Raw genomic sequence first — 17,316 nt, forward strand, 5'->3', positions numbered from 1 at the left:
TGAAGACGAAAGCAGTCGCAATTAACAGTTGCTGTTCAGTTACAGCAATAACAGAATGTTTTCATTAACTAATCTTCTTTCAATTTCTTTTTAAGTCAATTTTAGTCCATTTCTTTTTAGGCCGATAGGTACGTGCATTCATCGCGATGTTTTGTTACCCTTACTGGTGGCTTCTGTAAAAACAGGGGAACACTGTCAGTTGCGGTAGCTTTAATAATAAATTAAGGTATCCCTTGTAAAACGTAAATCCTGGTTTACCTAAGAAAACGACTGCAACCTAAGGGACTCTAGATCATGTTATCTAAAAACAAAAATTATAAAGACTGCTCTAATCACTGAGAAACTATCAGAGATGCTAATAATATGGAAACATCATAGTTTTCTCAGGTCACAATGTGCCTTTTTCCTGCATAAAGTACTGAAATTATTAGTATTAATATTATTAATATGTAGTAAAAAGTTTAAAAATTTGCTTTTGCATATTTAATCACAAAAACCTTTATTTTGATATATTTACTGTGTGACCCTTTTAGACTAGAAAGGCCTCTATAAAATGCGAAATTTTTAACTGGTTTTAACCAATTTTAACAAATTTTAACCAAATTTCTGTAAATTTAATATAAATAAATGATCTACTTCTGGACATAATTTATCATGTTTATTTAAATTTCCAGGGCATACTAGGAAACATTTTCTTAGTCAAAAGTAAAGAATTTATATTAGAGAGTTTTTTTAATAATAAATATCCTAAGCCACTGAATTAAGCGTGGCTTTAAACAGGTATGACAAAAATTTAATTAAAAAATTATTTATGAATTACGAAGTTATGGCAACTTAAAATTTTCAAACTTACTTAGCACAAGTCAAAAAAGAACACCCTGTATCAACTGATTGTTATTCAAACATAATTTTTTTTTAAATGTTATCTCTACCAATTCACCATCTAATTGGGTACATTTGTCATAGCGTTTACGAATATTTGTGATTACAGACATTGGTTATTTGAGATTATAAAAAATAAAAATAAAAAATAAAAATAAAACCAAAAACAAAAACGTTTATTGTCCTTAATATTATTAACATTTCACACCTAAGATATTTCAACTTGAGATATCATAACCTTTTTTCTTGACATCCCGCTTCCGCACCGCCTACTGGTTGGATTGCTATCTCTAGGATCTTAAATTCTTCTGTCATGGCCTTTATGGCTTCTATGGGTACATTGTTTTCGGCATCGTACCTACTTTCCTGATTGGCTGTGTTCGGCAACCACCTGGCCAGACCCTGATTATGTGGTCGATGAGTCTGTGTTTTGATCTGTACATCCTCTAGATCCGATTCTTGGCGAGGATGTCTCTGGTATTAAGGAGTCTTCTTGTGGCTTGGTGAAGGAAGTATCCTGTCCTTTTCTCAGTCACCTCCCTCAGTGGTGTATACTGAAGCGTTTCTTTGATGGTTCTTCGATGATCCTGTAGCATGACGTTTCCGCAACTTCTAGCTACTTTCAGTTGGTTTCCGATATGGAGCTTCATACTGGGACAGCGTACAAAATTACCTATCTAACGTAGGCCTGGTATAACTGGATTTTCGTGGTCTTTGTTAGTGAACTAGACCTAAAAATATACGGAAGTATTAGGTTCTTTGCAGCAGTTGCTTTTATCTTGATTTTTTGAGTGATCTTCGTGAAGTTGAGATGGACACATAGGTACTTGACTGAATCTTCTGATTGGATCCTGTTTCCTCCCATTGTTATTTCTACTACTGGTGGATTTGTCTCGTATGTGAACATGATAAAATGCATCTTGTGGGTGATGATCTTGATTTTCCATTTTACGGTATATTCTGTGATTCTTCCGAGGTGATTTTCTATGTTTTAGACTATTCTTCTATCATACTTTCCTGCTGCCTGAAACAAAAATACTAAAATGGGCGAGAGTGTACTGCTTTGAGGCGTCCTTTCTTGGATTTCTTGAATTCTGGACGTCTTTTGGTCGACTGAAACTTGAAAAGTTTTAGTCGACCGTTTTTTTTTTTTTTGTGGCTTTAGCACTTAGCAAAACCTAGATATGTGTTGCATATAATAACTAAGTAATGAGGTTGATTATCTGAAAATACTGGCTTTTACAGTTTATTACCGATGGGGATTATCTGTCGTCAAATGGCGACAATGTTGTCACAATGTTGCGACAATGTTGATGCTACTTATGTGTGGTGAAAGTGGCTTCATATGTAAATAATGGATTGTTAGAAAATTGATATTGTTCTCTTATATCTGATCATTCTCTCTTCTTCTTTGTAATTTTTTAAAATTAGTTGTAACACTGAAATACATTTATTAAAGATTCTATTTATTTTGATTACCAGCAGCTAATATTAGGACAATTACACTAATGTTAAACAATAATATCAGTTAATTAAATCTAAGTTTCATAGCAACTAAGATTTAAGTTGAATTATTAGCTTTTATAGCGTTAATAATAAAGGTGCGTTTCTTTTATATTTTTATGCTATTTTTAATATATTTTTTTAAAGCTTTAAGAGTTTTAAAATTTTAAGTCATCATAACTTCGTTATTAATAAGTTTATTTTAATAAATCGTTAATTAAAGGTATATAAAACCACTGTTAATCTAGAAGAGTGGACATTTTTATAATAAAAAATTTTTAATAAAAATTCCCCATTTTCGACTAGGAAAAAGTATGGTAGTATGACCTGAAAATTTGAAAATTAAACATTTTAAATTATATCCCAAAGTAAACATTCTATAGCATGAAATATGAAAAAAAAATGGTAACCAACTTCAAATTTTATAGAGGTGTTTCCAATCTAAATGGTTCACACTGTATGAAATAAGTCTCAATAATACTTATTTATTAATCTCTATTAGAATTTTTCTTGAAATATTTGCAGTTTATTTTAATTTTCCAATACCAAAATATGTCTATACATCACCCTCTACTTACTTTTCAGCACTGATCACCTAATCACGTCTGACAGAGATTGGAACGGTATCAATCTTCTTTGGATGTGACATCAAATCATGCGACTACTGGGAAAAAGATATTGAGTTTATACTTAGGTTTTCGTGTAATTTGGCTTTATCATTGCACTGATATTTTTATGTGATATTTTCCTTTATTCAAAAGTCAATAGTATATGGTGGTTGTTGAGGTTTTAATATACGGTCACAAATTGAGAAAAATATCGTTAAGTAAAAAAACTGTATCTCCCAAAGGGCGAAATTAAAATTAAATTGAAAATATTTTTTACATTCAAAATTAATTATATTTACAGTTAAAATATTCACTAAATGGCTTTCTGTGTCAATGGTTCTAAATTTACATGTCGTAGATATTAGGTTTATCTAAAACGATTTAATATTAACACTTTTAACACTTGGTATCTTAGAGCAAAGACTTTGCCCAATTGAAAATATTTTATTAAAATAGAATATTTGTAGATTCCTCAAGAATTTCTGTACAGTCGGATTCATCCGTAACCTTCCTCCATCAAGAACGTATTTCCATATTGCTCATATTTTTATCAATGTTATTAAAAAGCCTTGTTTTGGTTCCTATTCTTCTTCTTCGACCAATGGGTCTATCAGGGAGCTTTTTTCAGAGGGGTCAGAAGTTGTAACTTCTTTCCTACACTTCATTATCATTCACTGCTTCATAGATTTATCTGGATACTTTCTTTTCGGAACATCCTAACTTGTTTTTATTACTTTTTGTTAGGGGTCAGGTGCTTGGATGACGTCATTTTCTAGTTTATCAAGTGGCCGTCGGATATTATATTTCGTGTTTCATGTATTTCATTTTGTGGTATTCTTTATTGTTTTTTTGTGTAATTTCTAATTAGAATATCTTGTGAAATTAACCTTTAAATGACGGTGGTAGGTATTCAATATAATGGTTAAAGATAGTTATAAATATATTATTTGCTGTAAGTGGATAAAATACCATACCAAGTTATTTTCAGAGCATAAACTACTAATTAGTGTTTTATATGGATCTACTCTATAATTTTTACTGGTTTTTAAATGACATATTTTTTGAAAATAAGTCTATCTTTATACGTTCTGCCTCAAATTATACTCGTATATACAACTAGTACCTAGTACACGTTATTAAATTGCTTTTTCTTTCTGCAAATTTCTGAGTTGTATTGCATTTGATCTTGTGTAATAAATTTGTGATGGTCGCTAGAGATTAAAAAGACTGACAAAATGCTAATAACAATAACCTGCAACTAACCAGTTATTCGATGTAGGAAATTAGTTTAACAAAAAATACATTTTATGCTACAGTTCTTGAATTTTTGCTTAGAAGTATTTCCCACCAAAAGTTGTATTTTTTTTTGTTCATCCATTTTCTTTTCTTCAGAGCGACGAATTACTTTAGATACATTAGGTTTTGAAGGTAACAAGTCCACTTTTGATCTCTTTGGACTGTTAAATGTGTGAATTATTTAATAAAACAATTAAAAGTTCACTAGATTTTTCGCTTAAAAAGAAATTTTTGTGAATGTCACCATGATGAGATCAGTTTTTTTAAATTATCTGTCTAGGGTTACTTCGCTTGAGTATTCTGCAGTAAGTAGAAAAATTTAATGGTAGTTACATTGGTTCTTCATTTTAGCTATTATGCGTTGGTAATCCTAATGTTATATATTTACGACATTACAGTATTGTAGTGATTTTCTGTGGTAAATTTTTCTTTTTGCTATATTAGCATCTCTAGTTATTCAGTGCTGTTATATTGCTCTAACAAAAAAATACTTTTTAAATTATTAAGAATTGTTTCATGTTGGTAGATGTATGTCGCCATTTTATAATACATTCTTTATCAAATAAATTTAGCTACCACCAAGTTTTAAATTAATATATATATATATGTATATATGTATATATGTATATAAACATATTATAAATTATTGATTTAAAGTTGGATTTAAACATACAGCTATGTTAATAACGCATTATATAGTTACAAAGTATTTTTAATATAAAAAAACACAAAACCTAAGTATATCTAAGAAAGTAAAAAAACAATAATCCTTATTTTTATTATAACAGAAAATCAATTGTCACATCCAATGAACATCCCATACTCAACTGTCCGTTACACTTAGCACAAAAGTACACCCGATTGTGTTTTGTTTTTTCTGTGTTTCTAATCTAGTGTTTGTCTCTGTGCTTTCAGTGGATCTAACCAATGGACAGCTCACTCCGAATAATAACACTCCACTGTTGACTCAGGCCTTGTCAGGTAATACAACTTTAACCCATGTAATAACACACATATACTCGCAAGCACACGTTAACTTTTGCTTTTCACCTCTTCCTCCTTCGATTTCCTCTCGTCGCTCGAACGTGTTTAGTAGTCTCTTTCTCTAGAGAGTCGTGTACATAATTTTATTTTTAAAAGATGTACTTTTATACATTTTTGAAGCAATTACTGAACGACATGGTGAGTAAGGATCAAGTTCAATTTATTTTAAACATTACATAATAAATTATAACAGCAATTATTTTAAATGGTTTTTTATATACAGTGCTGTTATTTATATAAACATAACTTAATTGTTAATTTGTTTAGCAGGGGCGAGTATTAGTGAAAATGAGAGTTAGTATTTATTTGTACAAAATCAATATTGTAATGTACTGTGAGAAATTAAACATCTCATTATAAATTGTCTCGACGTACAAATACCTGGCATAAATATAAGAAGACAAAAAGAAGAATATGTATATATCCAAAAGAGGTAGTAAAACATGTAAAATTTGTATTAATTTTTCCCTTAAATAGGATGATTAGAAAGAATAATAAAGAATATAGAATTAAAATTGAAGGTGTACAACATAAATAGCAGCATTAGTTTATACAACTGAAATATTAGTGAACAACACAGCTGAGTATAACAAATTACAGCACTAAATATCAAGCAACTGACAAAATTAGTATGAAAAAATAGGTTTTATCTATTAACAACTTCACTTCGCTAAAGCTAAAATGTTGGTAGACTTAAATTAAATTAGATCAAACTTAAAACTACTATAATATACTATATACTATACTTTTACTATATTTTTAATATACTATAAATACTTTAAAAAATAATTAAATTAAACAAAATCTAAAAAACAAACCAAAAGAGGTAAAAAGACGCTATTTGAGCAATATTTGTAATAGATATTATCATACAAATAAGTGTAGTATCCTAAAAACGAGGTCTCGTTAATTTATGTATCCCAAGCTGCTGTTATATAATTTTCCCGAATATATTTAGTTGTGAAATATAAAATTAAAAAAAAGCTAAATTAAAACGGCGATAGAAACACAAAAGACTATGTCTGAAACTTAAAACATCGAGCCAAAAAAGGAATCGTTGAAAATCGTTGTTTTGATGGCTAAGAGAAACCAATAAATTTTAAGGGTAAAAAAGAGGAACCCTGCAGCTTACATTTATTTGATATTTTTAGTGATTGCTTGATCCTTAGGCATTGGTTGTTTTTGTAATTTATGTATATTATTGTAAAGAGACTACATCACGGTAGATTTGTGTCAGCTTTAGTAGTTAATTTCTTAATAATATTTACAATGATACATTAACAAAAGCTCGTATAAGTTATTGTGCTGTCCATTTTAGTAGACTTAGAAAACATAATTGTACTTTATTTCTTATGTGTGCTAAAATCTACTGGTAGAAATTAGATCTACGTCCGTATTCCAACATATTTATATTTAAAATAAATATAAATATTTGTGAAAATAGTTTTTTTATGTAACACGTGCAAAAGTGTAAAACTTAAGTGCTTATTGGATGCGTGGTAAAACTAATATGCCATACACGGTCTTTTCTCTGTGTACATTCAAAAACCAAAAAATGTTTTTTGTAGGAAAATAGAAAGTTTAGTTTAATACAAAATCTAATTTAATTAAAGTTTAGGATGACACGTCACGCAGTTTGTTCGGAACGATAACTCCTAGCGCCACCTAGGGAAGAAATCTAAACTACTTACTGACATTTCAATCGTATAATGTTTTTAAAACGATATGGTTGATTAATTGCTAATTCATTTTACAAAGTTATCCTTATCAAATATCCTTACTCGGAAATTTTACTACTTTATCCGTTATTTTATTTTTTCACAAAATTGCTAAAAATATAGGTTACTTTAATAGTAGATTAAGATAAACTAAGTAAAATAATTTAAAGCTTTACGTTTGAAGTCAAGGGGCTATAACGTTTCTACCTCATTTCTCATGTAAAATCCCATAAGAGAAGGCTAAGGTTCATTAAGCATATTTTTTAGTGTTTTGTGGTGGGGATGGAATAGTTTATCGGATCGTGACGTATGATATTTTATTGGAAAGGACAGGGGGTAGCAAGTATGTTGAGATATAAAAAACACACATGGTGGGAATGCCAAAAGGGCATTACATCAAATATCCGTTGTTATTGGTCCAATTGGAGCGTGTGATGCGTTAAATAAAAGGAAAGATACAAAAAACGAACAAGGCGACTACTAAAAGGACACTACACAGTATTTTCATTATGAGATATTATAGGACAATATGGATGAAAATAGATGAAAACTATAAGACAAATTTTAATTTATTGACCTTACCAGCCCTAAAGTAGGGATACTGGCCAGTACAGAACAATGTAAGAGGACGTGGAGTAATATTGCACTTATGTAACATTGGTGGTGTTTTCGCAAAATCGTGCAGGACATGATGCAGTCCATAATAATGAAAAGATTTGATCAAATATAAAAAAATTTCACCCAACGTCAAATATTCCAGAAGTAACCTTTCTTTGTTTGTCTTTCCAAGTCCAAGTGCTTGTCCAAGTCCTTGTTTGTATTTTCGGATAAAAACTATTTCAGAGGGAATACCGTTAGAGGATAGGAAAAGCAACATAGGAACTTGAAACCTTGGTATTCTTAGGTACAGTTTAGAGTATGGAATTGGTAGATGCCGTTAAATAAAGAAGAGTACAAATTTCTGACATTTAAGAGATGATATAGAAAAAAAGTGCTAAAGAACTAGTTAAAGTTGTAGTGTGTAGAGAATAATTACCCTATAAATGGAGTTGATATCATTGCTGATAGAAAAATATTACGTGAATAGAAAGACTGCAAGGTAATAGTTACTAAGAGTGTGAGCCTATCGTAAGTTGCTTGTGCTGGACATCGATGTTGAAGTGAAATGAAACCAAATATCTGAAATGATTAAAACAGTTCAAGTGGTGGATATAAAAAAAGAAAGAAGGTCTATTTAGGGCAAAAATAGTATAATATATAAGCTAAAATAAGGAAGAAAATCTAAGTACAACTTGCATGAATATAGCTAGTATTACTGGGCATCCTGCTATTAAAATACCTGGGAAAATATCATGAAAGAAGATTAAGAAGAAAGAGACTTAGTGAAGATCAAATAAAATAAAAGAAATAATAAAGAAAAAAGAAAATTTACATATAAAAAAGGTAAATTAGAAACGTATACAATTCGATAAATTCAAGTTGATACCAGGGAAGGTGAATCAAAGATATTTAAAATCTCCAAACATAAAGCAAAGAAACTGAAAGATTTGAATCTAATTAGAAGTAGTTAAGATGAAACTTATAGAGGACTAGGCCACGAAGAAAATGTCAAAAAGCGATGAAAAAGTACTTTGACAGTTTATAAAATGAATAATTTGACCAGTTTTACAAAGAAAGGTTGTAATATCAATGGCAACTAAGACAACAGCGAGGAAGTTGCTCACTAATTAAAAAATTTTACAAAGGTTAAAACAGTTGAACCAGATGACATTCAGAGATTCTCTGAGGAAGTTAAGATAACTTTAGGTTGGGGGAGATAGAAACCAGTTACCTAATAGAATAATGGAAGATTTTTATAATAGAATAATGGAAGTGGAACAAATAGCCAAGCGAGAAGCGGTATATTCTAGTATAAAACTGGCATAATTGGTAGAGGAATACATGAACAAACCGAAATATGAGTATCTAAAAATCAGTTTGGATTTATGCAAAGCACATCAACAACAGATACAATTTTCATTATAAGGCAGTTCAAATTCAGTTTTGTTATAGTAGCCGCAAATTGTTTTTAATATAGTTTTAAATGTTTTAAAATATACCGCTTTCAATATTATGTAATAAACATTAAACTTTCATTTAACGAAATATGCAAACTAAGTGTTAAAAAAATTAACATTTTTCAATAATTTAGTATAGAGATTTGTTATCAATTAATGAAAAAGGTGTTAAGAAGGTATTTTCTTAACCATAAGATGCAGATTATATTTTTTTGCTGTTTGCTGAAAAAGGTACATATCAAGACTTTTTTCTGATTTAATTTCTCTAGATTAATCGATATCAGTTACAAACATGTGTTTTTTGGAAAGATAACTTTATTTTAACTCGAAACTACTGTTAGCCTTATTGATAGCTACATACGTCTGCAGTGTTTAAAAACATTTAACAACAGGTTTAGAGGAAAAAAATGTTTTTGATTCAAAAAGGAAACTAAAGAATATGGGCGGATCTAGAAGAAAAGTATCAGTTTCCTATTATTTTGCCGTTATGATAGTCAGATTTATAACTAAAATTACTATTATTAGAAAAACTAAATTCAACTCAATCAGTTTCTTGGTTGAATGGCATCAACATTTATTATGTATAGCTTTCAATACCTCTTAGAAGTTTTCATCAAGACCTTTCCATGAGTTTCAATCTGCTGAGTTACCACATCACTTCACTAACAATCTCACTGATACTATACACTGCCTTATTTCTATTTAGAAGCATAATATTTCGAAAATTAAATCATATGCATATGTTGCTAGTGCGAGTTGTAGTAAAGTGATCTGTAGACTCGTAGGAATGAGACCCTTAACTGGGTTCTGATAAAGTACCAAGTATCGAAGCGATCTAACGTGGATACTCAGTAAGTTTAATATTATATAAATATTTTTAATTTTCTAATAATAGTAATCTTCGATATATATACATATATATATATATATATATATATATATATATATATATATATATATATATATATATATACGTGTGTATGTAATATAAATGTGTAGATAATATTTGTTTGTTGAGCTATATACACTTCCTATGCTTGATAGATTAGTTGTTTCTTAATTTTTCTAAATCAGTATTTTCATACAGCTTCTAAGTAATCCAACAACCCACTTGGAAAAATATGCATGTATCAAAATGTATTAAGACAATTTTCGATTAAAATACGTTATTAAACAAAAATTTTACTGTACTGTACGCAAAAAGCTTATTGAATAGAAATAATTTCGAGTGACCTGGAACAGTTTATAAAAATCACTTGGCAATACAAATTATAAAACGACAATATTTTCCCTTAGTTTCAATCAGTATTTATTTTTTTTTTTTAATAAAACCTCATCGCCAAATTTACTTTAAGCCTTTAGTTGGTCCGACTGGCACCGTTTGGTGAACGTATTTTTCTTTTGTATTTTACTAAAGTTAGTTATTCTAGTAAAGTTAGAACAATGCTGTAAATAAAAAATAAAGTGAATATTACAAAACATTATTAGACTCAGAACTCTGACATTTAACTTAAATACTAGAAATAAAATCACATCCTGCAAAGACCTAGATTTTATAGGTAAAGCCTTGGATTTTAGATTTAAAATTCAAACTAATTATACAAAAAACTAATTATAATTTGTATTGCATAATCATTCGTTCACATTCCTCCACAAATTTTTCTTATCATGTCGGTAACTGTTTTTTTTTACAAAGAGAACTTTTAATATACCTACTTGTAATAGTTAAAAACTGAGTAGAAAATTGAGCTACACTGATCAAATATCTGTTTGAGAATTATCCAGAAAATGTAAAATATTTTTATATTTGATATTTTAAGATCCATCTCAAAATTCGCTTTTAATATCTTATAAGTTTTTAAACTAAATATCACATCTAGTTTTGTTCATTAGAAACAAAACCAGCTAATACTATATTATGATTTAATCTTAACTACCTTCAATATATCTTTACCTTGGAATTTCATTACACACATAAATAAGTATGTTTTTTTTGTCTATATTAGGCCTTACGTCTTTTCTTGACCTATCTATGGCTGTAGTCATATTTGTAAGGTTGACTGCCAGGTATCTCGTGTTTTTTTAAAGGGTATTCTTGGTGGTTTAATTATTGTTGTCTTAAAACTGTTGTTATTTGACCTAGTTTCGTACTTTTCATTCGTCTACTATGCTGATTCCATTTCAGTCTTGCCTTTCTTCCCCAGCAGTACAATATCTTATATTGTACAAAAATCTCTAATTAGGTTATTTGGTATTTTGTCCACGAATTTTTTATTAACTTATTTTAAGAATCTTATTTTTGAGGTTCTAATACTTATTCTGTGTATATCTGCCTGAGCTGCTCTTATTTCTATCGTACACACAACCAAACTTATATGGAATCATCTGATATTTCTTATTATTTCAAGAGATTAAAAACAAACAACATACGAAGTCAAACTATTTATTTTAAATCAATTTAATCACCAATACATAAAAATGAAAGAACAGGAGAAGTTCTTGAAATAAGAAATTGAAACTATTTGTTTTAAATTCAATAGCTTACAAAATTTTAATTATAAATCAATAATGTCTAAATTATTTTAATTTACTTATGTTAGTAGTCAGTGTTACCAGCCCTAGTCCGTATGAAACTTTCAATTCTGTTCGGCATGCTCCTAAACACATTGTAAACAGTTTGTTGTGGTAGGTTATCCCATTCTTTAAAAGCAGCCTATACTAGCTGCGTGACGTTTTGTAGATTATCCCGGTGATCTTTAATTGTTCTCTTAATGATATCCCATAAAAGCTTTATAGATTCTGCTTCAAGGAAGTCTCTAGTCACTCTGCTGGTATTTGGAGGTACATTATCATGCATGAAAATTAAATTTTCTCCCATTGCAGGTCTCTAGATCCTATCTACAGTTTCTACCACCAAATCAACAAACCTGCAAGTTGTTAAAGTTGAAATTAAAAGTGAAACTGGAACAAACCATGAAGTGGAAATATCCAGGAGTGGCTAGTATACCTGTTGAATACAAAGCACGTGGTGTTCGTGTGTATTAAGGTATAAAAAAAATTGCTTATTACAAGCTTAAATTTTTATTTTAAGAAGATCTTTTCGGAATTAAATCATTCCATCATCAGTTAAATAAAAAGTTGTTAAAAAACATTGTATGGCCACTTAAAAAAACTTTCGAAGGACATCTGTATTAAAATATAATCCTCATGGTTTTATCAAGGTAAATGCAATAGACTTAACTTATTGATTATTAAAACTGAAGATGGGGGCATCTTACATGACCCCCTGTAGCTGGTGAAGTTTTTTGGACTTACATTACCTCTGATCTATTCTGGAGTCTTGGGCTAACTGATATAAAGATGGTATGAAAAATCAGTTAGTACCCATCAATGTCAAGTGACATTGTCACTTGACATTGATGGGTACTAACTGATTTTTCATACCATCTTTATATCAGTTAGCCCAAGACTCCAGAATAGATCAGAGGTAATGTAAGTCCAAAAAACTTCACCAGCTACAGGGGGTCATGTAAGATGCCCCCATCTTCAGTTTTAATAATCAATAAGTTAAGTCTATTGCATTTACCTTGATAAAACCATGAGGATTATATTTTAATACAGATGTCCTTCGAAAGTTTTTTTAAGTGGCCATACAATGTTTTTTAACAACTTTTTATTTAACTGATGATGGAATGATTTAATTCCGAAAAGATCTTCTTAAAATAAAAATTTAAGCTTGTAATAAGCAATTTTTTTTATACCTTAATACACACGAACACCACGTGCGTTGTTAAAGTTGGTTGGATTAAAATTAAAGAAGTAGTTTTTTACCGGTCATAATTCCTCTCCGGAGCATGACACTTTCTTTTTTATATCTGTAAACAGATCTGTCAGTTTCTGTTCTTGCTTGTCTTCCTTACCCTCTAAGTACACGAATTCATTGATAATGTGATTTTACACAAATCTTAGTTTCGTCTGAAAATAGCACATTTTGCCATTTTCCAATGTTACAGTCTTGGTAATAAAGACACCAATTTAGGTGATCAGTCTTATGTTGCTTGGATAACTCGAGAACCGATAACTGTCCATTGCTTTATAGTCCTTGAGCACGAAGTTTTTTTCTAATAGTTTTAACTGAAAAATTTACAAAAGTTGCTTTTGGAGCTTCATGGGAGTGTTGGGTCTCTTATAGCTACTCTTTTTGGCAACTTTGTCCTTATTTATTCTTAAGCGTCCCCAATTCCTAATACTTAGCATAAGTTTTTAACGCAACGCTCTGTGTTATGCTTACCACTGCAGCTATGTTTCTCTGAGACATTCTGTGTTCCACAAGACCAATAATCTTTCCCCTTTGCACATCTGATAACCCCACCTAAGCATATTTTCGTTTTTAAACGCAAAAGTTAGTTTATTTATTTTCATACAGTTTACAACTAAACCAAGTTATCTATAACGTACCAAGCTGGGATATTTGATTTTTTTATTAGTTTGTTTATTTTTGATACAAAAATTTATTCTCCCCAACAATAACAAGTTAATTCAGAAGAAATAAATATTGGTTTGAATTACATGGTGATTCCATATAAGTTTGGGTACGTGTATATATCAGTATTAGTCTCAAACTTGATTTTTATAATACGTACGATATTTATGCAAACATTAAGGTAAACGCAAAACTAAAAATAAAGAAAAAGAAGAACGCTGATACATTAAGCACAATACGCAAAATTATTTTTTTCATTAGAATAATTTCTAAAACTTTCACAGATCTATTACTAGCAATATGCTTCGTTAACGAAATATGAAAATGACTAAATTATAATTAAAAAATAAAGATTTTTTTCTAATTGTAATTTCGACATAAAGTATTAAAACCAAAATTTATCGACGATGTGGTAGGTCGGTTTTTAATCAAAATTGTCTTAATCATTTTGAAACTGAAAGTTAGGTAAGGGTCGGCTCCAGGAGACTATTCCCTAATTGTATCCCTCAGGGTCTCCAAGCGGAGCATGGCAGGCCCAACCGCAGCCTTCAGGAGCCGACCATCACCATCAGCAATCTCCAACAGCTGCACCACAACCCCACCATTTCTCCATTTCCTTTGCAGTCATGAATAACTACCAAGCAGCAGCTGCAGCTCAAGCACAGGCGCAAGGTTTCGGCCCACCAGCCTCTCCACACACGACCGGTGCAAGAGCCGGATTTCCAGCGGCCAACTCTCCAGGACCTACCATCGATATGTACAACAGCAGCGCTGACAGCGTGGGTTATGTCCAAGCCGCCAGTCCACAGCCCAGCAGCTTTCCAGCAATTGCGGTCAGCAGGGCACCGCTTAATTACAGTCCGGTGAGTTTCAAAAAATGTGTTAACGAAATATGATTTTAAGCATTATTTTTGGCATGATTTAAAGTTTTAAATATGACAGTAGAGTAATATAAAATTAAAATGACGGCAACGGAAATGTCTGTCTATCTCTTTTCTATAAATTACAACTGATATAAGTTTGTGATTAAAAAATCTTAATTTTTAAGTCTTAAGAGAATTAACTTGCGTATTCCAATACCAATAATGTTTTGGAACAATTAATGTCTTGTTTTTCTTATTTTCCACATTTGTTATATTATACGTTAATAAATTATGCATAACTCTTAAATTATTCGTCGTATCTCCTTTTTAAATATGTTAATATATATTTTCTCTTTAAGCTTACTAATAATTATAAGTAAAACAATATTTAACATTCTACGCAAATACTTAAACATCGTTAGTTACACCTATGTCTTTTTGATGTATTTTTTCGTTATCTACGTTTTCTTTACGTTATCTACTCTGTTCATTTACTTCTTATAGATTTTTTAGAGCATTAAGTTGTATGGGTTAGCTTGCGTTTTTTATCTTTTAATGATTATAAAAAGTTGCGTAGTTGCGCATATATTGATTTAATCTCATCCATAATCATGGTAATCAATTCGACTTGTTTATTTGGAATTACAAGGATATATATGAATATACGCTGGCTTCTTTAATTAAGTCTATTAACGGGGTATGTCTTATTTTCAATATTTCTAACTTCTTGATTTCCATAAATTATTTATTTGGATCAAGTTATTAAGTCTTGGAGTTACACGATTCAGATCAAGATTTCAGGTTTCTATTGAAGTTATCACACGATATCTTTTAAATTTTATTCTAATACATTTTCTTACCTTCAGAGCTGTTTTTATTTATTTTTCGCAAATAGTTTAAAAAAAAATTAAATGGACTTCAATTGTATCTTGGATACCATATGTAGGTTTATAATTTCAATATCGTCATAAAAATGTACACTACCAAACTACATAATTGCAGAAATACATATAATAAAACTATACCAACAAAGTTCTTATAATTAGTTCTTTTAACTTCCAAAACAAAAAATTTCTTCTTGGCATTGATCGTTCCATAATTTCCTTCATTATTGCATATTTCATATGTTATTTATCCTGTGTATTAGTCATCATCTTTGTTTTTTCTAGATCCAAGTTGAGGGCTACTATTACTGATGCTTCGCTTAGTTTGCAAAGATGAGCTCCTTAGTTCGAAGGTCTGTTACATTTAAACAAAATTATATCTTTAACGTTGGTACACTTAAACTAACTTAAATATAAACTGTTCAACAAACAATTTTTTTTTAAATATCTGCAACATCCATTGTACTTACTTAATTACTTAATTTGTTAGTGTCTATACTTTGACATAATGTTACATTATTTCTAAAAATCATCCTGATTTATTATATTGTTCTTTTTATAGCCAATAGATTTATAAACAGTACTTACCAAATATTTATGAAGCTACTATCACGAGTCATTTTTTATGTTGACTACTAGAATACTTTTTCTGTTTAATTTAAAGCTATTGCAGTGGCCAGCTATAAAACAGAAGAAGAAAAGGTCTTAACTGCGGCTTAACAAGATAATACTGCCAAGGTATTGGAATTTTAACACAACACAACCAAATCTATACCTTTTTCTCAAGTGCAAGAAAACAGCACAATAATCGGAAAACTAGAGCGTTTCGATATAGAAATAAATCCAGTGTATGTACTGTTAACTTTATATCTTTTGATGGAGTTTATATTTTGTAAAATACTGGTTACATCGATAACAAGAATCTTCTTCTTCTTCTTCTTCTTTTTATATAGAAATGACTGTCTCTTTTTCAATGTGCTTCCAGTAAGTTGTCGTTTCATAGTTTTCGTGGTCTTCCTACTGATCGTCTTCCTATTGGGGAATAGTCTCTTGCCGTCTTTACTACTCTATTTGTTGTAATTCGGCTTATATGATCGTTCGATTCTACTCTTTTATTTCTTACCCAGTTCTTGATGTTCTCCACCTTGCATCTACGTCGTATATATGTACTTCTGGCTCTGTCCCATCTTACTTAAAGTGTTTTCATCTCTGCTGTTTCCACACATCTTTTTGTCCTCTCTGTGTCAGGTCTTGTTTCTGCCGCGTATGTCGTTATTAGTGTGATTTGTAACTGTGTGAACTGTTTTGTAAATTCTGCCTTTCGTTTCTTTCCCGATATAGGGAATTTCGTTTCTTTCCCTATATAAGAAGAATAAAGGGTTCTTAATTGATACGGGAGAAGTCAAATTAACAAACTGGAGACGAATCAGAAGTGGAGCTAGTTGATCGGGGGCAAACTTTATTTTCGAGAAAATCAAGCCTTTGGCAAATATATAGTAATGCCTTTTGGGCTACGTAATGTTGCGGTTATATTTAAGAGACTAATGGACGCAGATAAGTTATCGGAAAGTGTTGTAGGAGAATAACAATAGTGCATAAAATAAGCTTAGCAAAACTTAGAAGAAAATAAGTAACATATTCATGTCTATTTTATTTTTTTTTATTTAAAAACAAAGTCGCATCCACCTTATGGTTATTAGCGATGGATCTCTACAATTTTACAAGAATAGGTATATTACATGGTTACAAAAAAGATTTTTACAAAATAGTACTAAAAAAAGTAAGCAATTTTATACAAAAAAAAAGTTAAATCTTATGAAACACATCGATCGCTTTTCAATAATCTATTAAGTTCTTTGAATAAATATTTTGACCTAACTCAACTAATAAATCTGAATCTATATTATAAAAATTAAAACAAGAAAATTGGAATATCTCGGACATATTACACGTGGAGAGAAATACACCTTGCTCCAAC

The 17,316-nt window shown here is 30.2% G+C and overlaps 1 protein-coding gene across 7 annotated transcripts in view; it reads left to right on the plus strand.

The window, feature by feature from the left end:
• The window catches only part of Rbp6 (RNA-binding protein 6), a 1,719,762-nt gene that overhangs the window by 1,652,541 nt on the left and 49,905 nt on the right, over positions 1-17,316 (plus strand). For 4 of the 7 annotated variants that reach the window (XM_072525972.1, XM_072525970.1, XM_072525976.1 and 1 more), the window contains 2 exons: positions 5,205-5,270; positions 14,102-14,454. In XM_072525972.1, coding sequence (XP_072382073.1) covers positions 5,205-5,270; positions 14,102-14,454 — 419 coding nt within the window. Of the gene's footprint in view, positions 1-5,204; positions 5,271-14,101; positions 14,455-15,623; positions 15,692-17,316 lie in introns of all 7 variants that reach the window. The other 3 variants (XM_072525971.1, XM_072525973.1, XM_072525974.1) reach the window with 3 other exon arrangements.

This window comes from Diabrotica undecimpunctata, chromosome 3 (assembly GCF_040954645.1).
Source record: "Diabrotica undecimpunctata isolate CICGRU chromosome 3, icDiaUnde3, whole genome shotgun sequence".
Lineage (NCBI taxonomy): Eukaryota > Metazoa > Arthropoda > Insecta > Coleoptera > Chrysomelidae > Diabrotica > Diabrotica undecimpunctata.